This window comes from Manduca sexta, chromosome 24 (genome assembly GCF_014839805.1).
Source record: "Manduca sexta isolate Smith_Timp_Sample1 chromosome 24, JHU_Msex_v1.0, whole genome shotgun sequence".
Classification (NCBI taxonomy): Eukaryota; Metazoa; Arthropoda; class Insecta; order Lepidoptera; family Sphingidae; genus Manduca; species Manduca sexta.
Window position 1 is genome coordinate 11,617,168 of NC_051138.1, and position 27,257 is coordinate 11,644,424.

The window sequence follows — 27,257 nt, forward strand, 5'->3', positions numbered from 1 at the left end:
AATTCTATAATCAGGAACGTTTGTTAATCTACACTGCCTAATAGGGCGTTGCCTGGGACGTGGAGTCGTTGGCTCATACGGTAAGGCGTCCTGAAATTCAGGTGATACCGGGGTGGCACTACCCTGAAGTTCCACTAACGGAGACCGCGTCGCGATCGGTCTACTGACCGGAGTATGAATTGCGGAATCGCACACTCTCTGCCCCTGCACCGATGATAAAGTGGCTGGCTCTGAACCTAGTGCTGACCTTAATCCTGCATTAGGAAGTTGAGACACCCTTTTCATTGGAATCGCTAGGGATAAACTAGCGTTCTCCTTCCTAATTTGGTATTCATTTTATGAAACTTCCTTTTAATTTGGTCTATATGCCTGTGAACTAACTCTCCCCGGCTGCCTACAATCTCGTAATCAGTATTCCCTAAACATCTCTGAATTTTGCCTGAGACCCATTTGTCTCCACTCAAATACTGACGGTACCATACCTCTTCACCCTGATCGAAAGATCTGTGTACCCCTTTTCTAGCTCCACTTTGCCGTTGCTGAGCTTTCCTTAATTCTCCCTGTCTGGCCTTAAAACGTCTAACTTCGTCCGTAACCGTCTACCTAACATTAACATTGCAGGGCTTTCTCCGTAGTCGAATGCGCAGTATTTCTATAGTGTAAAAGATAAGTATAAAGTGCTTTATCAACTTCTTCCTTAGCCTGCACTGCTTTCTTAATAACCCTCTTTAAGGATCGCACTGCATTTTCCGCGAGACCGTTTGAGGAAGGATGATATGGCGCCGAAAAACGTGATCTATACCATTAGATTTAAGGAAACTACCAAACTCATTGCACGTAAACTGGGGCCCATTATCCGTAACGATCTGCTTGGGTAGGCCCCATCTGCTAAAAAGTTCACATAACTTATCTATGACCTTCGGTCCTGTTGTATTACTCATATGGAAAAGTTCCGTCCATTTAGATGTAGCGTCCACTACGATCAAGTATGTTTTCCCAAATACGGGCCCCATGAAATCTAAATGCAGCCTGGTCCATGGATGATTCGGCCACGGCCACATACTCGGAGTTTGCCGCGGCGGAGCATCCGCCTGAGCAGCACATATCTCACAACTACGACACATGCGCTCTATTTCTTCATCAAGTCCGGGCCACCATACGTAACTACGAGCCATAGCCTTGGATTTAACTATACCCATATGGGGCTCATGGAGCATCCTCAAAACTTTTCCCTACACTTCACCGGAATCAATAATCTATGCCCCCACAACACGCAACTCAATTCTTCATAGAGTTCATCTTTCCGATTAAAATAAGGTCTAAACTCTTCGATATCACAGTCTCTTGGCCAACCATCGCGCAAAAAACTCAATATCCTCGATAAAACCGGATCCTTACTAGTCTGTAGTTTTAACTCTTTATAATCTAACAATAAAGCCTGTTGAACAAAATGCAAATAAGTTTGTTCCGGCACAGTGACATCTTGCTTACTATTTATCGGTAAACGCGACAACCCGTCGGCACCATTTCTCTCCGACCTAACATACTCTATTTCAAAATCATAAGCAGATAAAATGATAGCCCACCTTTGCATACGACTAGCTACCATCGTTGGAATTCCTTTATGAGGGCCGAAGATCGATACCAACGGCTTATGGTCCGTTCTCAAGAGAAAATGACGCCCATACAAATACTGGTGAAACTTTTGACCCCGAATATTATTGCCAACGCTTCACGATGTATTTGAGAGTAATTCTTTCCGCGTCGGTAAGAGTGCGCGATACATAAGCTATCGGGCGCTCTCCCGTTCCGCTTGCCGCCGGTTGCGATAGCACCGCTCCAACTCCACGCGCACTCGCATCACAAGTCAGAATAAGAGGCTTATTTGGGTCGTAATGCGCTAAAACCTCTGTACTCATCATTAACTGCTTAATTTTACTAAAAGAACGTTCACATTCGGCCGACCAAACCCAAACCTTGCCCTTTTGAATAATTCGTAGAGCGGTACTAATATAGTGCTCATATTCTTTACGAATCTCGCGTAAAAGTTAATTAGTCCTATAAAGATCGCAACTCCGTAACATTACTCGGTCTAGGTATTTTATCAATCGCCTCCAATTTCGCTGGGTCGGTTTTAATGCCGTCCTTATGTAAAACGTATCCTAAATACTTTACTTCATCAACTAAGAAAACACATTTTTCGGTTTTCAATTTCATTCCTTTAATATAAAGTCTCTCAAGCACTGCTTCTAAAGCGGCCAAATGCTCCTCCTTATTGCTACCTCCTATTATCACATCGTCTAAAAATACCTCTACATTAGGAATTCCCTTTACTAATTCACACATTATGCGCTGAAAAATGCCCGCACTAGACGCTAGACCATAAACTAATCTATTATACTGAAATAAGCCGCGATGAGTATTTATCACAGTATATTTTTTTGTTTCATCTAACTCTATCTGGTTATAGGCCTGGGATAAATCTATCTTAGAAAAATATTTAGCCCCGCCTAGGCGCACCAATAAGTCATCAATTCTCGGTAACGGAAACCTATCTACATATAGCATAGGATTAACAGTAGCCTTATAATCCGCACAGATTCTCAGAGAGCCATCCGCTTTATTTACCGGTACCAGAGGAGACGCCCAGTCGGAACAATCGACTGGCTCGATTATTCCATCGCGCAGCATTCTGTCTAACTCTGCGTCAACACGGTCGCGCAGTGCGTAAGGCAGTGGCCGCGCACGATGGAACACCGGAACCGCCGATTCCCGTAACTTCAACGTCGCCTTACAGCCAGTGAATCGGCCCAAACGTCCATCAAACAGCTCGTTATATCTGTCAAATAATAAGTTTATTTCTTTATTAAAATGAGTCCGATCAACATTACAATGGTTTACATTCATATTGGTAAATAGTGGTATTTTGATATGTAGTTCAGTTAACCACTGCCTTCCTAAGAGTGAGGTAGTACCTCCTTTTACTACAAACAACTCTAATCGTTTAGTTTGTTCCTGTAACGTACTAGCGGATTAATAACCCCTATGGGTTTTATACTTACACCATTATAAAAATTAAAAACTATCTTGTGCGGCTTCAGTTTTAGATGATTAAAATACGCATCATATGTGCTCTTACTAATGCATGACACAGCTGAACCCGTGTCTACTTCCATTTGTATAGTACAACCATCAATGGATATGGGCAAACTCACCGCCTTATAATTATTTAAACATAACTGGTGAAGGTTCTCTTCTACATCCGACTGCTCTTCGGCATTTTCCCGTTGATTGGCTTGGCCGTGGTGTATTCCTGTGCGACCCTGAGATCTTGCCACCGCTGGTATTACACTTGCTCGAGTCTTCGATGCCGCGACAAATCGGCACATTCGCCGTAAGTGACCAACAATTCCGCATCTTCCGCATACGAAGTCGCGGTACCTACAGTCTACATTACCATGATCTATAGAACCGCATCGGCCACAACCTGTGCTGCGGACTCTGTGCCCTGTCCGCGATCCGCTATTTCCGTGAACAAAAGACCGCCACGAGCCTTCTTTGCACGCTCATGCGACGCGAGTAAGTGCACTTTTCCCTCTGCAGTCGTCGGTGATTCCGTCACTTCCGCACTCAGAACCATCACAGCCGCCGCATCTCTCTCCGCCGCTTCTAATGAGCTCGCCAACATCACAGCTTCCGGAAAGACAGAATACCGTTTTCGGCAAATAGACGCTGCCGAATCACCTCGCTTTTAATCCCACAGACAAATTGATCTCTTAAATTTTCGTTCAAATTTGCTCGAAATTCACAATAACGTGACATTTTTTAATTCCGCCACGTAAACGGCAACAGTTTCTTGGCTTTCTTGTCTCCTCTGCCTAAATTTATAGCGCTCCGCTAGAGCGATGGTGTGGGTTGCAGATGATTCCGCATCTGCTCCACCACTTTTCGTACTCGGATTCTGAGGGTTTTCGGACTGGATAAATTGACTAATAGTTCATAGGCCTCTTCGCCCATTACAGCAATTAAAGTTGGTAACCTCATGTCTTCTTTCACATTATTTACTTTGAAATACATTTCCAGTCGGTCTATATATGTTGACCACGTACCATTTTGTACGTCGAATTTTGATACCTTTCCAATCGACATTTTAACACGCTATACCCTTCCTCCGAGATAACTTACATACAATATGTTCTCAATTTTCCTCGTCGCCACTGTAGAATTCCAGAAAACATGGAAATAATATTCTGAGTTTGTACTTCGGAATCCATTTATTTACAAACTGACATTTCTTTGAAACAAAACATTATATTAAGAAAAACGTACCAGCCAGTACACTACACTAACCTTGGTTGAAATGCTCCTATCTCACGCATAGCTGCATTATATAATACATATGCCAGCAAATTATCAGATTTAGATCTATTGACCAATTGTACTCGCACATTCTGTAAAAACCTTAATAAAATAGTCTAAATAATGTAACTATATAAAATAAGATATAAAATAATTTATGTTAATATATTCTATAACTTAAATTGTGTATAACTATAATGTATGTATTCATACCATCTCCAAAAATAGTTTCTAATATAAAACAAAGGCCGATTTATTTGTTAGTTTAAGTATGTTCCATCACTGTCAATGTCTGTTACTTCGTTATATGTTATCTAAATTCTAGATTTTGTTAATCATGTTTTTTTAGTATTAGTATCTTTAAGTTGTATTGTCACTTAGACACCTAGTGCCATAATATATAAACTTTGGTCATGTTGTGACCATCTGTTATAGGAGATGCAATTGTAATAGTGTATATATATATATGTGAAGCTACATGTGTTTTTATATTGTTATCTCTGTAGATGGTCCTGAATAAATAAATAAATAAATAAATAAATAAATAAATAAACAAACATTTTGTGTCTGAAATCAAAAACTTTCAGATCTGCTTCAAATATTTAACCATCTAAATACTAATATGTGAAATCACAGACTAATAATATACTTACGTAAAGGTAGACATTAAACTGATCACAGGTAGTGAATTCCATCATAATACACATTTACTTGTAGTTTCTAAATAAACAAAGCGCTGGTAACTAAACATCACAGAACTATCAGAAAAATAAAATGAATAATATGACAATTTACAAACAACGTAACTTGGTAGCATAATAAATTATGACGTTTGATGGACGTAAAAAGTGACAACTATACAAAGTCAATTAACGTGAAGCCGAAAATGCTCGGGTTCCCTTTGCCCATATTTTCCGCACGATTCCGACAAACACTGGCATAGAAAGTGCTGCCATCTACGTTAAAAACATACTACGACATTAAGCCGCTTGACAGCGGATTACCTTGCGCCTGTGGCGTCACAATTTCACTTTGGTAACGGAATTTCTAGGGAACTAAATACAAGGTGCGCCATCTAATGTTATTTAAAATAAGTAATCGATATCGATTAAATTATCAAACAACGGGCTACTGGCCGATAGATGTCATTATTAAGTAATCATTAGTTAATAAGTTAAGGTATTATAATTATTGTCTATTGTCTGATATGTTGTAAATTTAAATTTTCCTATTAAATATATTGTTTAGTATCTCTGAAAACCTAAAAGGGAAGCCGGTGGGAATCGGCTTCCCTTTTATGATGATTTAGCATCCTTTTTCTTCTTTTATGTCTTATTTCCTTTATTTTTAATAGTTTTCTTAATAAAAGAAGTCTTTAGCTATGTGTCCCTTTAGAAGTCTACAAAATCGATTTGTTAATTGATTGGCTCTTAGTTTTATTTCTTCTTGTTCTTGAATTTCAAGCTTCTTTGTTTGTTGTCATATATTATTGGCGGTTTTTTGCATTTTGTTTCCTTTCTATTTTTCTTTCTGCATCCTACTTATGGTAGGGGCTTAATTTCATAGTGAGATATCCCCCATTCTTCATATTAATTTAAGAAGAATGGAGTAAATACTCGGTCAGAATTTCTTCGTCGATAAAAACTGTTGTTTTCAATATGTAGCCTACATTTGGAAGATCCGTCAAACCTTCTTCAAGCATATTTTTTTTTCAATTGCACGCATCTATATAAAGTTACATTGCACAATTCGCAGCACAATATAAATTCGCAGCGTCTGGAAATGGTACTTTTATGAGAAGTACTTTTTCTGTAGCCAAATCCATTATTTCTGCAATAGCTAAAGCTCTAATTGTTGTTCTTTTGTGTAAATTAGGCATTCAGAAATAAGAAAATGGATTTGTATTAATTTGAAATACAAAAAAGGCAAAAAATGTGATTTGAGATATCACACCATAAACGGGATGAAAGTAACAGATTGTTACTTTTATCCCTACATTCAAAATTTCCCGAATACGACAAACATATGCTTGTAACTTAAAATCTACTTTAGTAAGATACCATTTCAAACATTAAAATGGAGAGATGAATAGTTACACTACTTCAATGATATTTGACATGCATGATTGAAGCTAACATTATAAAAACAAACGCAGTTGAAAAAAAGTATTAAAACTTACTTTGGAGGTAATTTTGACGTACTGTCTCGCTACGTCCATAACGTGACGGCACAGCGCCATAAGTGCATCTGAGGGGAATTGGGATCCAAAATGGCACATATCGGTGCATTAACCATTAATGAAGAAGACATAAATTGTTTAAAAATTCATTTGTTACGTTCATCCCGTGTTACTTTCATACCTGGTCTCCCCTACCTAATCCTAGACAAGCCCGGTTAAGTTGTTTATGTACACAAAAGTTTGAAGGTTTTACGCCGTGTTCTACGTACAGAATGTATTTATTGTTCGTGCAAAGTTTAAGCTAAAATTTGGTAATTTAATTTGTTACGTGTTTGTCAGTTGGTTACTTTTGATTGTGAATATACAGAACGTATTTACATTTACATTGTCGTCATGCAAGAAATCATTAATGTGATACCTTTGCATTATGTTACTTAGAGTCAGGTAACTTTGTTCCGTCTCTTTAAGCCCTACTAACACCATGACTGTTAACAGCATAGTAGAATGGTTAATTAATAACGTAACTTGGATCATTAATTACAAGCAAAACTACAGAAATATACCATATCATACTTAAATATCATTTTACTTACAGCAAAAAATCGATGCCAGATGTCCAAATATTACTGCCCCTTATCTATTGAAAAATATTGGCGGTTTTATCAGTTAGTTACATTACCCGCTCTCACCGCAGAATAATGAGATTTCTGGATCTGTGCAGACATCAAAAAAAGGACTATTTACTCAATATAACAAGGCCTGTGTGTTCGGCCTGCCCGTTTCGATCCAATCTCCGATGGATTCAAGGGTATTTCGGTATTAGACTGGCTTAATGGTTGGTGTTGTGTTTTTTTACGAACCTATCTCAATCTGGGACTTTATGGATTCTATTAGTGGATTAACCCGACTCTTTTGAAAGCTGGATTAGTTGGCAGTAAATCATTCCATAACAGTGCCTATTTAATGTTTTTGTATGTATTCATTAGTAAGTCTTTATGTTCAAAGCAGCAGCTGTAGGTATGTATGTAATAATGCCATCATTGTCGTGTAAGTTTGGAATTTAAATTGTCTTTAAACTTTATTTTATATAACACTTTTTCTTCATATAATCTAAAATACGATAGAAAAAAATAAGCACGTGTTGAAATTTTAAACTAGTACGCGATTTAACTGTATCCTTTAAAGCCAATGAAATTGACAGAGACTTTGAAGAGTCATCCTGATTGCAAATCTAATTTGTAAAGAACACAGAAACTTAACTCCAAAGTGGGTCGAACACGTTGTGGAAACTATGAATTATTTTCCAGTTTTATTCGATCTACCGGTGAAACTATTAAAGCAATTAACTAACTGCAATAAGCTTAATTTAGTTGGGCGAAGTTTACCTTTGTTGTTGTATATTACACTATCTATGAGCGGTCGATGTGGCAACGTACGGACGCCTAGCATATTGCATTTAACATAAAATTTTATAGCAGTAAAAGTTGAATGTTGTAGCACAATTTGCATTGTAAATAGAGAGATAATGTTTGTTAGTTAACTATACTATTGTTAGAACAATTTTGCTGGATAAATATTTGTGTCCATTTGGACAACACGCGTGAAGTTGTACTCAATTATTTCAGTGTCGTTCAGTATGATTGATCGTAGCGACTATTGGGACAAGCAACTTTTGTTAACCGACCTCAAAAAAAAGGAGGAGGTTATCAATTCGACGTGATTTTTTTTTCTATGTTTGTTACCTCAGAACTCGCTCATTTATGAACCGATTTGGAAATTTTTTTTTTATTCGAAAGAATTTCTCTCCAGATTGGTCCCATAAATTTTTTTTCAAGATCGCTTCGGTAGTTTGGTTTTAAAATTAAAAAAACTAGAATAATTATGTCGTCTAAGAAAACGAAATCGCGAATTTAGCTTTCCTGTGACATATTTAGTTATGTTTTTGCATTGAGTCTGGTTGACTGTACTTCTCACATACTTATACATATAGCATAACATCTTTTCCCCGTGTCAGGGGTAGGCAGAGGCGTAACATTCCATCGCGATAGTCGTACTGTGTGTGAAACATATCGGTTGTGTTTTTGGGTTGGGTTTAATTGACTCTACTTCTTACATACATACATATATATGTATATAGCATCACACCTTTTCCCCTTTTTAGGGGTAGGCAGAGATGTAACACCACAGCGCAATAGTTATAGTATGATCGAAATATATCAGTTGTGTTTTTGCGTTAGGTTTGCTTGAATCTACTTCTTATGCACATATATATAGCATCACACCTTTTCCCCTTTTCAGGGGTAGGCAGAGGTGTAACATTTGAGCGCGATAGTCGTACTGCGTGCGAAACACATTAGTTGTGTTTTTGTATTGCCTTTAGTGGACTCTACTTCTTACATACATACATACATATAGCATCACACCTTTTCCCCTTTTCAGGGGTAGGCAGAGGTGTTACACCACAGCGCGATAGTTGTACTGTGAGCCAAATATATGTTGTATTTTTGCGTTAGGTTTCCTCGAATCTACTTCTTACATAAATATATATATAGCATCACACCTTTTCCCCGTGTCAGGGGTAGGCAGAGGCGTATAATTTCATCGCGATAGTCGTACTGCGTGCGAAACACATTAGTTGTATTTTTGCGTTGGGTTTAGTTGACTCCACTTTTTACATACATACATATATGTAGCATCACACCTTTTACCCTTTTCAGGGGTAGGCAGAGGTGTAACTCTTCAGCGCGATAGTCGTATCGTGAGCGAAACACAACTATGCCATTGAGACGGTCTATTTTTACTAACACAAAAAGCAAAAATAAAAATAATTTTAACAAAAATTAAACCGCCTTCAAAAACCACTCAAAACCAAAAATAATTTCATATAACAAGTATATATTGGATACCAATTTTGGAGTCGGTGCCTAATTAAAATTGCTAGTTAAGCTAGATAAATACATTAACGAATATACGAAAACAATGTGCTGCCAGCGTACAAAGTCAACAAGTCAGATCGTCACCGGAGATAAACACACCGCCGCAGCACAGCAAATGGAAGTTATTAAGAAAATATTTAAATTTGTGAACTGTACACTACCCAAATTCTTCCCCTATTACCTATAGCTGGGCAAATGTGGGTGTATTACACTCCCTGCCGCGAAAAAAGAGGAAATAAAAAGATGAAACACCATACATGTGCTTGGTATTAACCTTTCACTGTGTATATTTGTTAGTAGTAAACGAAAACCTACTCCTTTTAATTGATTTGAAAGAAATTTAGCTCATAGATGGACTATGCAACAAATATAGCTAACTAGCAATTTTAATTAGGCACCGACTCCAAAATTGGTATCCAATATATACTTGTTATATGAAATTATTTTTTGGTTTTGAGTGGTTTTTGAAGGCGGTTTAATTTTTTGTTAAAATTATTTTTATTTTACATTACAATATTAAGAGTGCACTGTTTTTCCTATCAGGTAAGTCTAAATCAAGATGATGTTCATATCAAAAGACATTTATTTATTTATTTAGAATGAATTTTAACAAGTATGTTACTAGAATCATTCAACTAATTACTACAAGCAGACATAGAATGTAGGTTTAACCGAGGTCTCATTACCTAAAATTGGTTTTTGTATTAATCCGTGTAATTAAGTCCATAGGCACATTTCTATTTAACCGGCCTTGATTAGAGGTAATTGTTATAAGCCTACTAGCTTACGACTAGATAATTGACTAAGTTGAGTTAAGATCAGTCTCTAAGTCTGAAGAATATTTAAGATATTATATACCTTTACGCTGCAATAACTTTGCAGCTGCGAGAGATTGAAAAGAAGGAGATAGTTCTTGGTCTTTCCGCCGTTGCGTGAATAAACATGTCAGTGGACCGGCATGATTGTGTCAAATGGCATGAGATAGCTATTGTTGCCATTCGTTACTATATCTGGACGGCATCGTGCTTACCATCAGGCGCAGTGCAGTCACATTGTCGTGTTCGTTGTTTTATATAAATAGTGTTTTGGAAATGTGATGCTGGAGACGAATGCTTGGGGTGTTGTGGACTGAGATTTGCATTAACCCCCCTGTGCTTTAAAAATTCGGCGTCAAGCACCATTTATACGCCTTAACATAGTCTGGCATTCCTACATACATAGAAGCGACAAGAGGAGAACGTGTTATAGTCCTGAATAAGGTTAAAAGCCCTCGACCGCGTGGACAGCCATGTGCTAGACCGATCAGATCAAATCTACCATGAAAGGTCCCAGTTATGAGTGCAACAGAATGGCATCTAACAGAGACAAATAGGGATTGTGAGACATCGTGAGACGTAGTCAACACTGCACCTGCCCCGAAAAACATTCCATATTTAAAATGAGAAGTATATTTCAATCGTTATTAGCAGTAAGTACTGAAACCATTGAACTGATTTGGATTATATATAACAGACAAATAAACTATTTTTCAACCTGAAAATTAAACATTACACATTTTATTCAAAAAACAGATCTTAAACGGTGGCAGGTCCATTCTAACTTAATTATTTATATACTCAACTGACTATTTTCTGTTTATTATGACCCAACAAATATGTACATTAAGTAATTCATTTTCTTCTTTGTCGTCCCGTTTCGTATCTTTAGTAATTCATCTTACAATTGTCGTCAAAAATGGCACACTCAGCAGACTTGTGAACAATGAAAGACTTTAATGTTTTCTTACCTTAATTGTCTGAACATAAATACAACTGAGATGGTCTTTGTTAAAACGTTATTTGGAATGTTCCTAAGGTATACAACGCTTTTACTAAAATAACTGCATCTATTAACTACTATTTAGCACCGACAGTTTGACGTCGAAATTTTTTAGTTTACCCACTCAGTATTTATATAAATAAACATATCTCATTCTTTTGCCCTTTTTTAAATTCTGTACGCTCGTAGTTAACCATGATTTTATTTTATGAATAATTTTCTCAGCAAGTGAATTTATGTAATTCTTTATAAGGAAATAAAAGATCTTTAACCAAAAAAAAAGATTTATGTAGAAAATTAAAATTCATTTACAAGCTGCAATGAACCTGTTTATTGAAAAGCAGATTTGTGGCTAAATATCATTCATTCAAAAGTCATTTCATATTGTTGCAATTATATATTGCATAGTATTTAATTACATAGACTTTCATATAAACTACTGCATACAGTGAATGCTTCTGGTCTGTTATAAAAGCCAATTGAATTCTAATTAATCCATTTATGCTTATTGATAATCGTGCGGTAAAACATTTAGCTATTAATGATTTTTATAAATTCCAGTGTTAAGGGATACTGAATACTTCAAAGACGTGTTGCGTCGTTTATAGAGCGTATTATACCGATCATGAAAATAGTGGACTTAGCACTCAATTGAATTCATAATATACATACTGTTTTCATTACCGAAGAGATAGGCAGAGGTAGACAGAGGTACAATTAGTGCACCTGTTTCCACAATCCGAGCCGACACGGTCGCCGTATGGAGTACAAATTCTAGTCTCCGGTCTGATGCCGAGCAAACCCAAAATCACTTTACCCGACCGGCATCTCAGCACATAGTTGGAAATACCTATAGCTACTATAAAGTTACGCCAACGAGCCATTCATTAGCATGATGTTCATTTTGAAGCCTGTGAATGATATACATACACGAAAAAAATAAACGTCGAGCAAAAAAAACTAAATTAGTAGAGCAACTCTGTAGCCTTGTTACGATTAAGAGTCAACTTGATCAAGTCGTACCATTGTGCCATAGAAAACAGGAACTGACACCTCTCTGTTATGTTTTGTATGGTCCAATTCATGGCGCGAACAACCCTCTCACATTTTTAATTCCTATTGGCATTCTTCTGAAGTAACTATAGAAAGTGGAGATCACTGGTCAGGTGATAGTTGTTCCTATGCCAATGTTATAAAAAAAAAATATTCTGATTACTCAATCTTGAACGGTCTTTTTATTCTGGGAAAATGACTGCGCTCCAGCTTCGATCAAGTGTGGTGAATCCCAAAAAATTAAGGTACTGTTCTCTCGATAGTACCATAATTATTTTCTTACTCCTTAACGTTATCTCTTGACTTTACCCTTTTTGAGGATGCCAGGCAGCTAAATCAATAAGATATTTACATAGCGATAATCGCGAAACAAGCCTTTGTCAATCAGGCGACAAATAATGCCTCTAAAGAGATGTGGTCGGCGCAATCAGCTCCATTTGTATGAACAGCCTTTCGCTTACATCAACAGCTGAATAGTGCGCTAAGTTCACAAGTTATTTTTGGTAAAATCTTTAGTGAAATTTCTCATGGGATTAATATGATTGTTAGAAACTTGATGTTAATAGGTATTGGTCAGTATTTCGAAGTCATCAAATAGACATCTTTAGATACCACCGCTCTGTTGATTTCTTGTCAAAAACGTTAGGTTAGCTTTGCAGTCTTCTTAACTCTTATTCTTAACACTTTAATAAAGAAATGTAACACTCTAACCTAATTTTAAATTGGCATTGTTAGCGGTTAGTGCCTATGTGTGTTATTTCCAAGTTATAAGGTAATATGTATTGTTGGCACAAACAGTATTTTGTTTGACAACTTAATAACGAAACAAATAAAGCACTTAATTTATGGTAATCAACACGAGTGCCCCACAAACGATAACCTCCCAATTTTTTTTTGTATGTATATTGACGATATTTGTATACCCCTCTGCAATCGATACATTTATGCCCGTCTGTTAGAACCGGATATGATATACACATTACACAGGCTAATCTTGGGACGCAACAAGCTTACGTGGGCTGTTATGGTGGGTTTTAACACTTTGTGTACAGTTGCTATCTGGGCGGATATAAAATATATTCTACCATCAAAGAATTACAAAGCACTAGGCGACACTGCATTGCTTGTAGCATGATCAGACATTATAAATATTGAATCAAATAATTAATAAAAGGAGTACTATCTTCATCTACTAGATGTTGAATAACATAATTGCAAAATAAAATATACTTGAAAATTTTGAATCAGTAAACATAATGTTAACTGCAGCCTAGAGTCATATAGAACTTTGTATATCAATTTTCTGGCTTGTGTGTCTTTCTGGAACCTCTAAACTACCAGTTTGATTTGATATATTCAATCTCTAGTCAATTCTAAGTCACTATCATTCAACGAGGGATAAATTGAACTAAGTCTTCGAAGATCGTGACAAATGTCCCCCCGGACATTTGTCGTGGACCTAGGCACACAGAGAGTGTGTCTATATCACCATGGTTGCAAGTTCATATTGGGGGTCTAATAGGGACTCGTGAATATTTCCCCTCCTCTTCACTCAACCCATCCTATTACTTCATCTTCCTTCCCCCTTCGTTCCCCCTCTATTTTTCCTGTTGCTCTCTTCCTCCAGGGCCTCGCAGTCGTTAAGCCGGGGGGAACCAGTATCCCGTTTGCAGGTTTCCCTCGGTAAGGTCTGCGGGGTCTGTAACTAAAAAAAAACTGCCCGTTGGATACGGCCCAACACACTTTGGATTTCTGTCCACTCTGGGAAGAAGAGAGCAGCGCTTTCAGATCAGTCGTCGGAGGAGATCGATGCCGCCGTGGTAGCTTCCAAAGTCAGCAGCCAGAGGTCCTGCCGTGCGGTGGCCCACTTCTGTGAGGTGATCATCTCGCAGAAGGGGGATGCCGAGAGGTATCTGGAGAGGGAGGATCTCTCCCGCCGCCAGAAGAGACGTAGGAAGCGCTGGGTGGACGACTAACTGGCGTCTCCCGCCCTGGGGATTGGGGGCATTTGGAGAATTTCACCACGGCATCCCCTGCCTGTCGTAAAAGGAAACTAATAGGGGCCATCAAGGGGTCGTCGGCGGGCGGGAGGGGGCTGTCTGCCCTTAGTGTAAGCTGTGTACATTACGCACATTATAGTGACCCCCGAGATGGACGGCAGCTTGGAAGGTAGGCCTCATCCTGCCGTTGACGCCGAGGGCGTCCTTTGGTGTAGGGGGACTTCAGAGCCCAAACCCAATAGGTTCCCTCCTGTAGGCTAGGAACTCGGCCCGCCAGTCGTCCGAATGTCAACATAAAATCCGGGCAGCTCAACGTCGGGCACTTTCTCCGAGAAAACAAAAAAAAAACTCATGAGAAGTTTAATAACTCATTGTCCATGACTGATGCAGAAATAATTTCGACGGGAGATTACGGAGTATATACCTAGTATTATATACTTTTATCTCTACATTGATCGAACTATAGTTTGACAGACTAGTTGTTACAGCGTAAATATGTAATAACAAAGCATAACTAAATTATATGTGTTAGGAAATAAATTATATAATCGAAGGCTTAAAGTTTATAACAACTATTGGTTCGGTTGTATTTAAAAAGAAAAAATATTCGTTCTGCCACCAGAGGCGCTCTTTGTACTCTTTGTGAAAAAAGATGTTTTTGCTATGCTAATAAAATTCTTAGAAATATTACTCAATATTGATTTATTTGAAACCCGTTGTCCAATCATTTATACGAAGACATAAAAGAACGCTGCGTAATTTGTAAATTATTTTTTCAGTTTGGTGGTAAATTTAGCTAAGCGACAAATTTATTAAAATTCAGTAAGGTTTTTATTTATTGCTTTGAATGATGGTATGAGCTTGGTGTTCGCCTGATGGTAAGCGATACGACGGCCCATAAACAATAGAAACACCTAACAATGCCTTGAATTACAAAGAATTTATTGGTATTCCACTACGCTCGCCATCCTGAGACATGAGATGTTCAGTCCTATTATTTCTAGTAGTTACACTGGCTACAATGCCCTTCAAACCGGAACGCAACAGTGACTACACACTGCTTCTTGGCGGCAGAAATAGACATTGCGGTGGTAGCTACCCAGGCGGTTTCTCGCATATGAGAAACCTACAACCATTGGAAGATGTAGGTATACGTTATACCCATACTTAAAAATGACAAAAATTACTTCATAAGCAGTCTCAGGCTGACTACCATAGACCATTACTTCAACAAAATAGCTAGACTAACAAATTAAAGTAATTGAATGAAAACGACACATTGATAGTTACGCGGCCATATTGTGTACTGTCTAGTCTAAACTTTTGGGGCCACAGTTTCACACCTGTACGTTAATTTTCAGTTAGTCTTTATTATTAGATTTCAATACTTTATAACAGCAAATCAACCACTGTTGTAATTTACCACACACACTGTAAACAGTGGCATTTCTGGGCATTATGAGACTTAACATAGACATAGTCCAGTGCATTAGATAACACGTCATCATCATCACCCACATGAAGTCCACTGCTGAACATAGGCCTCTCCTAAATATTTCCAGGTGGACCCGTCACAAGCGGCCAACATTTAGCTTTGAAATTCAAACTTTGAGTGGTGTTCATTCATCATTGATACTATTTATAAACATGTTGCTAACCACCAGGCTAAGAACTGCTCAAACGGTATTATTTTTATCAATCTTTACGTAATATTATTGGAAATACAGCTGTTTTGACATGACTAACAAATACAAAACTTAAGCGCATTATTTATGAAATTGGAACTCAATTGCGACAATCAATAGAATTCATTTTTACGCTGCAGTTAACATTACAGTTCTCAAAGGCTTCCTGAGCGAATCCTTACTGATGTCGGAATGAAAGTCTGCAGTGAACATTAAAATTGAAAAATACAATTTTGTTGTGACCACGGTGCGTTGTGCCTTTCTTGATAACCATCTCTTAAACGTGCTTTCATTATCTGTTATTATTATTTGACATTATTTTTGTGCTATTTCTGTAGGATATAAAGTTTATTATATTTGTTCTAAGCTACTCGGCGGATGAAATAAAACTCCCAATTGTCTTCCAAGATTTCGTAACGGAATTAGTTTTTATCTGTTGCGGTCAGCTTACATGTAATTTTAGGTAATACATACATACATACATAACATCACGCATTTATCCCCGAAGGGGTATGCAGAGGCGCAACTAGGGCACCCACTTTTCGCCAAGTATGTTCCGTCCCATGATGTGATAGGGGGCAAGCCTATCGCCATATCGGGCACAAATTCCAGACTCCGGGCTGATACTGAGCAGAAAAACCCAAATATCACTTTGCCCGACCCGGGATTCGAACCCAGGACCTCAGAGCGCTATTGTACCGGACATGCAATACAACTACGCCACCGAGGCAGTAAATTTTAGGTAATTTCTATTTAAAACTTAGCATAAACACGCTTAGATCATTTTATGTGTTTTTGAGTAATGCAATGCTTAGTATTCTATTAAAGCAACTAAAAATGTTATCACTACGACGTAACCAGCAAATTCAGATATAGTTAGGGGCCTAATTCCGTCTACGGGGCATATCCGTCTTTATGCAATTACGGGCATTCTAATCGAAGGACAGCTTTGATACTTGTATGTCGAAAAAAGTAAAAAAAAACTCTAGTTACGGCTGTCGAAGCTGTCCTTCGATAAGAACGCCCGTAATTACAAAAAGACGGACATGCCCCCGTAGACGGAATAGAGCCCGACTATAATAATATGTTCTCATTCTCATGTAATACTAGCGAATAGCTGCTAGCAAGTGGTTTATTGACTTTTGGTATACACGTTTAATTATTCGCATAAAATGTTATATAGCTAATAAAAACTTAATAACGATATTTTTATTTCGAACCCTATGTTAAAGGGAAGAAAAGGCAAAATTCATAAATAAAATCCAATTCAGATTATATTGTGAATGCCATGACCACCGTTTATAGTAATATCCGTGCTGAAAGGGCAGTAATGCGGGGAACTGAGGCCTTAGAGGGCAATAACTTATAAGTGATTGTGAATCAGTGATGAAGGGTGAAATTTTTCAAAAGGTAACACGATGAAAAAAAAATCTACATTTGTTAAGATATTGCTGCCATTTTAATAGGAAACAAAAACTAAGATAGACGTAAATAAACCTAAAAGGGAAGCCGGTAGGAATCGGGTTGTATGGACGTTTCGCCTCTGTTGTGAATAGATAATATCTATAAGCATCGCGTCGTTAATTAATTGTATAAATGACCTTTTATCTTCATATGGAAAAGTGACCAAATATAAGAAGCCCAAATATAATATCTACCATTGAGAGACAATCTATCTATCGAAGGTCGTTGTGAAGCTCTCACATATGTCACCGACTGATCGAAAATGTGTCTTGTCAGTACAAGCCACTGTAGCTGGTTTCCAGTGGCGAAGAGTTAAATTAAAAAAAATGCCTGAAAATGAATAAAAACAACACTTTTCTATATTCCCATACAAAAGATTCGTAGTAATACTTAAAAGTTAATTTGAACTTTGATACCATACCATAAAGTTTAAGTGTTAGTGGAGGAGTTCTGGGTAGGCAAAACAATTAAGTGACGTTAGTATCTTATAAATATTAATGTCAATATGTCAACAGTCGGTACGAAGTTCGCCGGGTCAGCTAGTGTACTAATACACATAAATGCAGTCTGCAAATCTAATGGTAATTAGATATAAATTACGAAGGGGAAGCCGGCAGGAATCGGATTATATGGACTCTTTGCCATTGCTGATTTCTCAGAATAATTACCTACAGCAACTAATATATCCGGTTTGGTACAAAAATCCAGTACCCGCCAATCATCACTTCTTAATAAAGCTAAGAGTGTGTATCAAAAATATTAAAGTTATACAGTCAGCCACAATAGATGAACAAATCAACATTTTAAAACTCCTTTACACGTTAACTTCAATCTTATAATAATTTTTTCTTCATCATAAATAGAGTAAAATGATGTTGATGGACGCAAAAGTTTAAAGTCGATTTAAATTTTTCAATTTGTTCAGCTACTTTGTGACTGACTGTACGAAATAGAACGATTACGTACAATTAAAAACGTCGAAAATATGAGACAGCATTTAAATTTTTAAGTACAATCTAGTAATTTAAATTATTTTTCTGTAAATTTCAAATTCAATCCCGCAACGATACAAGGTAGATATCCGAGGATATCGCGTAATAAAAACGAAAGAAATTACAAAAAGTTGGAAACTAGAGGTAAAAACCAAAAGATTTTATCTTCTTGAATCTAAAATTTCAGCCCGATTTCTTTTAAATAATTGTAATATTAGTTTTTGTACTCATTCTTAATAAAATAAAATTCTATTAGTAAATCTTTTTAAGTTACGTTAATCCAAATTAAATGGTATGTAACTAATTTCATTATTACTAAAGAAAAATTAAACATCAGTTAATTATTATATATCGCATCGATATAACCCCAACGCATTTCATTAATAGCTATGGACCTATGAATATTAAATAGTTAATTCCAAATGAAACTGTGCAAACATTTTGCATTTGTTTCATCTCATCTGAAATATATATCTGCCTATTTATTGATACTGCCAAGTATCTTAACTGATGTGAATCTATTATACTACACACACACGTCATGCATTTATCCCCGAAGAGGTACGCAGAGGTTCAACCAGGGCACCCACTTTTCGCCAAGTGTGTTCCGTCCTATGATGTGATAGGGGGCGAGCCTATCGCCATATCGGGCACAAATTCCAGACTCTGGGCTGATATTGAGCAGAAAAACCCAAATATTCCTTTTGCCCCACCTGGGATTCGAACCCAGGACCTCAAAGCGCTGCCGAACCGCGCGTGCAGTACAACTACGCTATCGAGGCAGTCTGTGGATTTATTATGTCATATTGAATCATTAATATCATTCTAAAATTAGACCACACGTTCGTTCGCACATACATTGGAGCAATGAAAATCGGTATTTGTTTAAGATAATATATATAATAATATAATAATATCAGCCCTGTATTATATACTTGCCCACTGCTGAGCACGGGCCTCCTCTACTACTGAAAGGGATTAGGCCTTAGTCCACCACGCTGGCCTAGTGCGGATTGGTAGACTTCACACACCTTCGAAATTTCTATAGAGAACTCGGATGTGCAGGTTTCCTCACGATGTTTTCCTTCACCGTTAAAGCGAACGATAAATTCACAAAGAATACACACATGATTTTTTAGAAAAGTCAGAGGTGTGTGCCCTTGGTATTTGAACCTGCGGACATTCGTCTCGGCAGCCCGTTCCACACCCAACTAGGCTATCGCCGCTTTTTGTTTAAGATAGGTACTAAGAAATTACAATTCATAGTTAAGTATCTTTCCTTGCTAAGGGTTAAAGAGAGGGACAGTTCAATTGGTGTTGCCAGCCAAAAACTTCAGAGGTCACGGTAGTGAGAGTGCACAGCCGCGAAATAGTGACGTGCGTCGTAGATAGATTCGCTATTTAACCATGTTACATGGATCAGTTCCTCTCACTTCTATTGTTAGTGGTTAATAGCATAAATGACTATCCTCTAACAACAAACCTTACGAATCAATGCGTTTACTAATCAATATAGTCTCTATTTCTATAAAACAATGAATAATTTGAAATCCAAAGAGAAAACATTGAAGAGTTTTATCACTTATTTTTTGTTAGTACATGTTTAAGAACCAACAATGTAAGAATACATCAGCCTGAAACTATCTTGTAAAATTAGTCCCACAATTGGGCACACATTTTATTAATTTTAAATAAACGAGAATATTTATTTAATATAGAATCAAAGTAAAAATGAAACGTTTTTCTATAACTATCTCGTAAAATATAACCGCAAAAATGGGCCTACATTTTTTAAATTGTAAAGAACCTAAGATATTTTTGAATAAAGAATCTATGAAAAAATAAAACGCTATCCTAAAACTATCATGTAAAATACAACCCCACGCCTGACAAAATTGAACTCGCCGTGCAAAGGAAAACACCTATTCAGCCATGTTTTACATCCTTTGTTATTTTCGCTATGCAAGCCGTTTATAAGGTTATTTTCTTGTTCGCAGCGTGACGAGAGCAGCCATGTGTTACTTCAGCATCATAGTGATAATATTCGATTACCGGGAAGCGTAAAGTTTATACAGCCATCATGCCGTTTCAACGGGACGTCAAGTTGCTTGTGCTTGTGATTAACATATCTGGAATTATATTGGGTAAGTTATTTATTATTTTATTTATATAGTAAAGAAAAAATATATATATCACGCCTTTGAAGAGGTAGGCAGAGGTATTACAGGAGCAGCCACTTTTCGCCATTTTTATTCCGTCCCATGACATGATAGAAAGCGAGCGTATCGCCTTATCGTGCAAAACTTCCAGACTCCGGGCTAATACTGAATGGAAAATCAAATATCACTTTGTCCGATCGGGGATACGAATTGTTGAGCTTTTCTGTATAAATATAGCGCGCGATGGAATCTTCTCTTGTTGTCTTTTCAACATAAAAGTGAGACCTTATTTTCCTAACGTTACTTGTTATCTTTCAGAGTGAAACCTTTCCATGTACGTGTAAGTTTTTGGTTTACTTGAGCTTAGGTAATGCGCAAGCATTTTCAAAATCAGTTTTGGTAAGCACCCTCGAAGCTCTCTCAACGCGTCTTTTATCCGCAGCCTATCCTTTAGAGCTTATTTAAATGGATAAACTTGAAATTAATAACAGCTAATAAAATATGAATATATGACGGACAATCAATAATGGATAATCTTTCCATACATATTTAATAACTTACACCTACGTTTAAAGTCTTTAATTTTCCTAATTTTAATATTAAAATCTAATGTAAAGTTAAATTAAACGAAAGTCAAGGTAACCTTATTTATTAAAATAGTTACAAGTATCTAACATTTATAAAGGTTTTTGAATGTTTGTTAGTGATACACCCATTAACTGCTGTGGTTTTAATACATTTTAATGCAAGAAACCGATATAAAAATATATCATTCATAAAAGTGTACAGAGACCGAGGGTTTGCGCGCGCAGCCGCGAACAAAACCTTGTAGTATTAGTCCAATGCCTAAAGAAGATTAAGCTGTCAATAGACATAAATTAAATTTCAATTTCTCCGTGTTTATTATAAAATATTCTGATTAATTCACTTACCTACCGGCTTAAGACAAGCTTTAATACGACGTTTAGCTTACCTAAGTGATTGTTACTCATAATATTGTAAATTGATATTTTATCTATAAAGTCAAGATACTTACAACCGATATCTACTTGTTGCATAAACTCGGCACTAACTGGCGATAACGAGCTATCAGTAATTCGTTACCATACAATTACTGTGAAACTGACAGTTACTCAACACACATATGTGTCTTATACCCGAAGTGGTAGGCAGAGGCGCAACTTGTGCATCCTCTTTTCCCTTGTGTATTCCGTCCCGTGATGTGATAGGATATATCACATACCGGGTTGAAATTCCACACTCCAGGTTTATACCTACTGAACAACAAAACACAATATAACCGTACCCAACCTGGGGATCTAACGCGAGACCTCAGCACGCCAATGATACTACAACACAACCATGCCATCGAGACAGTCTAATTGAAGTTGTGAAATGATTAAAATTCCATGTCATGTAGTAAATATTTAACCAAGGGGTTTATGGATTGTTTACTATTAAATATAAACTTTAGCTCGTTAAGTTACGTGTCAGTTAACGTCATACGTAGCACTCATGCGCGACTTGAAATGCTTCGTCTTGTAAATGCACTCGTTATTTATGCAAACTGTTTTTCTATTACATATTTTATTGGAAGCTAATCTAAATACAGTTAAGGGGCCATATTCCGTCAATGGTAGCATACCATTCTTTTATAATATGAACAATATATCCTCAATTCGACAAAAATCATTGATTCCTTGCCATTCTTAATGGAAATATATAAAGGTAAATTGTTTAAACCTAAGATTTTTTTCTCAGCAAACCGCATTAACATGCTGTCCGTTCTAAAACGCCGTAATAATGATGGCACAACTACAAAAATCTTTTGAAAACCCTAAACACTGGTAGGAGGATAGCGATCACCGCACACGAGGTGTTAAAACGTCATAGCGGCCTACGTAAATATGTTGCATTCCGGAATCAGCCTCTGTACGTTTGGTTTCAACAGGCCGGCATAACTGTGTGGACTACTGAGGGGTAATCATCTTCCGTCAATCGACATACTATTAGACCCCACTCCAGTTACCATTAGGTGCAGTGAAAAAAATAATATAAATAAACATTGTAAACAGAACCCGCCATGTCGCTAAAGTAGTATACATTCAGTCTACTTTATACGAATGTAAACTATTCAAACATTTTATCGCAACAGAGGCGCAACCAGGTCACCCACTTTTCGGCAAGTGCGATGTGATAGGGGACGAACTTATCGCCATTAAAGGACAAAAATTCCAGACCCCAAGCTGATACTGAGCAGAAAAACCCAAATATCACTTTGCCCGACCCGGGATTCGAACCCAGGACCTCAGAGCGCTGCTGTACCACGCATACAGTGCAACTACGCCACCGATGCAATCAGATACACAACATAATCCAGAATGACATTGTCTGTCTGTTTTAAAATAGCTCGTTATTATTATATTCATATTATTACGTATACACTATAATTGTCTATATTTTGTTTGTATATTTTTCTGTATTTTTTTATATATTTAACAAAATTGACGGAAATTATGACACTAGTAAATGGTTTAGTTTTATTAATGTTTATGTGTTCCAAATCTTACTGATCTCTTTTCGGTCATGTCGAATTGCTGTTTCACCGGACTATGTGAGTGAAGGAACAGAAAGTGCACCTGTGTATTGCCCACGCACTTGTACACTATAATATTATCTACTACGTACCTGGATGATCTCCGTTGAGATTGGCCGCCCTGGCCGAAATTAAACTAGGAAGAATTCAGCTATCCTGCCGATCTAGCCACAGAAGGACATCGAGATATTACGCGAACCTTTTCATGCGCAAACTTTTTGCCCATTTATGCGAATCTAAAATAGGAAAACCAAAATAGTTAAACAAATTCAAAACTTTAAATTACCTGTTCACATTAAGTTTAAGGTTATTTCAGTACAAAAATAGTTAAGTACACAGGCGGTTAGAATTTTTGAATCAAGTTATTTTGTGTCTGACTGTACGTACGGATCGTTAGTCGTTGTGTATTGAGTGTGGGCTAGTAGATCGGACAATTGAGTTTTAAAAATGTGCGGGCCTTCGAAGCCTTTTGTGCAAATGTTCAACAAAAAAGTGTGTGCAATGATTTTTCAACTAAGCGTTTGTGGATTATTTTTTATACACCGGAAAATTTTTACACAACTTTTGCATTTAATAAAAGAGTTTTTAAAAATAAATAATAGTTACCTTATGAATAAGTTTTATGTAATTAAAAATGTTCTAGTCTTTATAAGAAGTAGACCTATATTTTGCTGGAGCTAGGGATACCTTCATTTTATATCCGCCCAGACAGCGACTACAGTACCCAAGGTGTTAAAACCCGCCATAGTGGCCCACGTGAATGTGTCATGTTTCAGTATCCGGTACCAACAGGCCGGCAAAATTTTGTCGACTGCCGAGGGGTAATCATTACTCGTCAGTCGACATTCTATTGGACCCCACTCCACTTCCCATCAGGTGCAGTGGGGTCACTGCCCTGCACGTATGAAATAGTCATGCATATTGCATGGATTTGAATGAAATATAACTAATCTTTATCTTGAAAAAGTTCACATTGCAAGTTTTCCCCGGCAAAGGACTTTTAGGTAGGTATGCTCATCCTATTACACATAAGCTACCGCCTTTTATCCCTGTAGGATATATTATTAACGAACCTCGGTTTTTAGGTATTTCGGTAGTATTTTGTTATAGCAATTTCAACTAACAATACAAGGGAAAGTGTCGGGTAGTGAGAGGGAGACCAAACTCCGCTTTTAGATATGTGGTTCCCCTCCTAAAGGATTAAACAGAGCCATGACTAGTGACCCCACACTTCCAGCTTGTATAACGTATATCTGTCCTAAGGTATGATAGAAGCCAGGCTACTGCTACTTTGGGCACAAATTGTAATTTTCGGCAACTAGGCTGTTTTTCCGATTTCCAAACTCAAGCGTCAATCATTTTATTTAATTTTTATTATTTTACCATTTTCTTAACTGCCAGAGAGATACACGATATTCATCAAAATTTCGCTTAAAAAATGTACCTATTCTATTTAGAATACGATTTCGTAAATTCGTAGATTTTTTAATTGGTTTGAATGACGAGACGAGCCCGCTGATCGCCTGGTGGTAAGCGATACGAGCGCTTATAAATAGTAGAAATACCGTCCAACACATTGAATTACAAAGTATTTTTTAGTATTCCAACGCGCTCGCCATCCTGAGACATGAGTTATTAAGTCTCATTATGTCCAGTAGTGACACTGGCTACAATGTCCTTCAAACCGGTGACTACATACTGCTGCTTGGCGGCGGAAAAAGATAAACGTGAGTATTAAACTGTTAACTCTTTTTCCGGTCTGTAATATAAGTTATTCGCTTATTATATAACTAAGACTTTTTTTTACTTGACATTTAATTCCCTTAATTCGTGGCGAGATGCAAACGAATTTAATCCAAGATTATCTCTGTCCAATTATAAGCCGGATTAATATTTGTTCCGTATTATACGTAATATTGGTAAGATGATTAAAACGTTTGTAATTAAAATTTTGTTCCTTAGTAAAATTAAATGAGCCTTTTCATGGCCACGGCTTCTTTTAATGAAATTAAATCCCCGTTCTTGCCAAAAGACATTTCATGAGATGAAAAGGCGGAACGTTTCTTTTGTATTATATTTTTATACTAAGCTATTAATCTTTTTTTTATATATATCTTGCAACATCTTTAAAGATACGACATCGGAGAACTGAATCCTTGGTCTCGTTCTGTTACTTTCTGCGCCTTAGAAATCGTAAAAACTTCAAGAACTTCTAGAAAGAGTTTATTCTTTCAATACTTTTTATAGGTCGTTACCACAGCTAATGCGATGAAGAGAGCGCAAATGAACCAACGGGAAAATGCTAGTTAATATATCACATAAGAACAAAGAAACACATCAACTTAGTTTTAGTTTTACTCGTAAGAGAAAAGTTTTCGCCAGTTCTCACTACTATTGTAATACTAATAATCATCGATATAAATGGTCATTTCAATATAGCGTTACTAAATGAAACCACATACTTATCTTCTTGGAAATAACACTTTACAATCAGTTACTTGAGCCGTAGATGTAACATAAAAAAGTGTAGGTTTTGAACAAAAGAATTATAATAAGAGTAATTTGATTTTCACGCCCTTATGCCACTACTAATACTCTAAGACAGTTTGTCGCAGCGGCAACGTCATACTCTCAGTCAGAAATATATTCACGTGCACGACATATTCGCATTAAAGTACAAAATGATCTAAAAATTAGAAAGCTAAAACCAGGATTTTTGTTGAAATAATGATTTTTGACACAATGACAGCAAAGGTGAAAGCAGGTATGTAGTTTCATTTAGTAGTTATGCCAAAAAGACCCTGTATATGTACTTCGTACTAAATCTGGCGTTCCGAACACTGTGTTCAACCGAAGTGTAGGGGAGACCTAGGAAGGTTGTGACAAATTTTACTTAAATGAACATATCTCAAGAAAGAAATATACCACGATTATGAACTGTATGCCTCATTATAGCTCAGTCCTTACCATTTTAAAAACAGTCATTAAAGTAAATAAAAGGTATATGATTTCTGAGAAAATCCATGAAAACTGAAACTACTCCCTTTGTCACAACTCTCCTAATACCGAGGTAAGTTGTGACAGGTACAAAGGTAAGTTGTGACAGCTGTGTATCTGGATTATATTTGATAGACAAGTAGATTTACATACATGGTCAGTTTGACAACGCTTTACTAAATGAAACCACATACTCATCTACTTGGAAATAACACTTTACAATAAGTTACTTGAGCCGTAGATGTAAAATAAAAAAGTATAAGTTTCGAACAAAATAAATATTAATAAAACCAATTCCAATATTACACCTCCTAAACCCACTACTACTACTCTAAGAGAATTTGTTGCAGCGGCAACATCATACTTCCAGTCAGAAATACACCCCCATACACGGCATATTCGCATTAAAGTACAAAATGATCAAAAATCAGATAACTAAAACCAGGATTACTCGTGAAAATATTAGTTATTAATGGGTGATTTTTTGGCACAATGTCAGCAAAGATGAAGACGAGTACATACTCGTCTTCATGAAACTCGTCTGAAACCACATGGTTTCATTTAGTAACGCAATGTCAAAATGACCCTGTATGCATTATAAACAAAATAAACTTTTTTTTGCATAAAAATACTTTACTTATTTTTTGACAGAATTATAAGTACTACAATAACATGAAACATTAACATAACAAGCATTAAATCTTTTATAAGTATTTATGGCATATTTATGAGATCAGTCGTTTTAAAATCAGTCAAAAATCTTAATCTAGTCTGATAAGCAAAAATAAATAAATGACAGACATCGCAGCTCGCCCCCAGTGCAATCTTCGTGAGACAAGCCTCTGCATTTCAGACACTGGACCCACTTTGCATTTGATCTGGTACTGAGCTACACTTCTCCTACCTTCTCATTTTTTTGCCAACATAAAGGCAAAATACTTAAATACTTCTCGTTTCTTTTGTTGTCAGCCCATCATTGAATGCTGCACATGTCAATAAATAATCGCATAATATATTTT

At 36.8% G+C, this 27,257-nt stretch overlaps 1 protein-coding gene across 1 annotated transcript in view; it reads left to right on the plus strand.

Annotated features, from left to right (window-relative positions):
* The window catches only part of LOC119190484, a gene marked incomplete in the record, with an annotated part of 134,246 nt that overhangs the window by 23,671 nt on the left and 83,318 nt on the right, over positions 1-27,257 (plus strand). Inside the window, 1 exon segment of the mRNA XM_037442464.1 lies at positions 20,484-20,630. Coding sequence (XP_037298361.1) covers positions 20,567-20,630 — 64 coding nt within the window.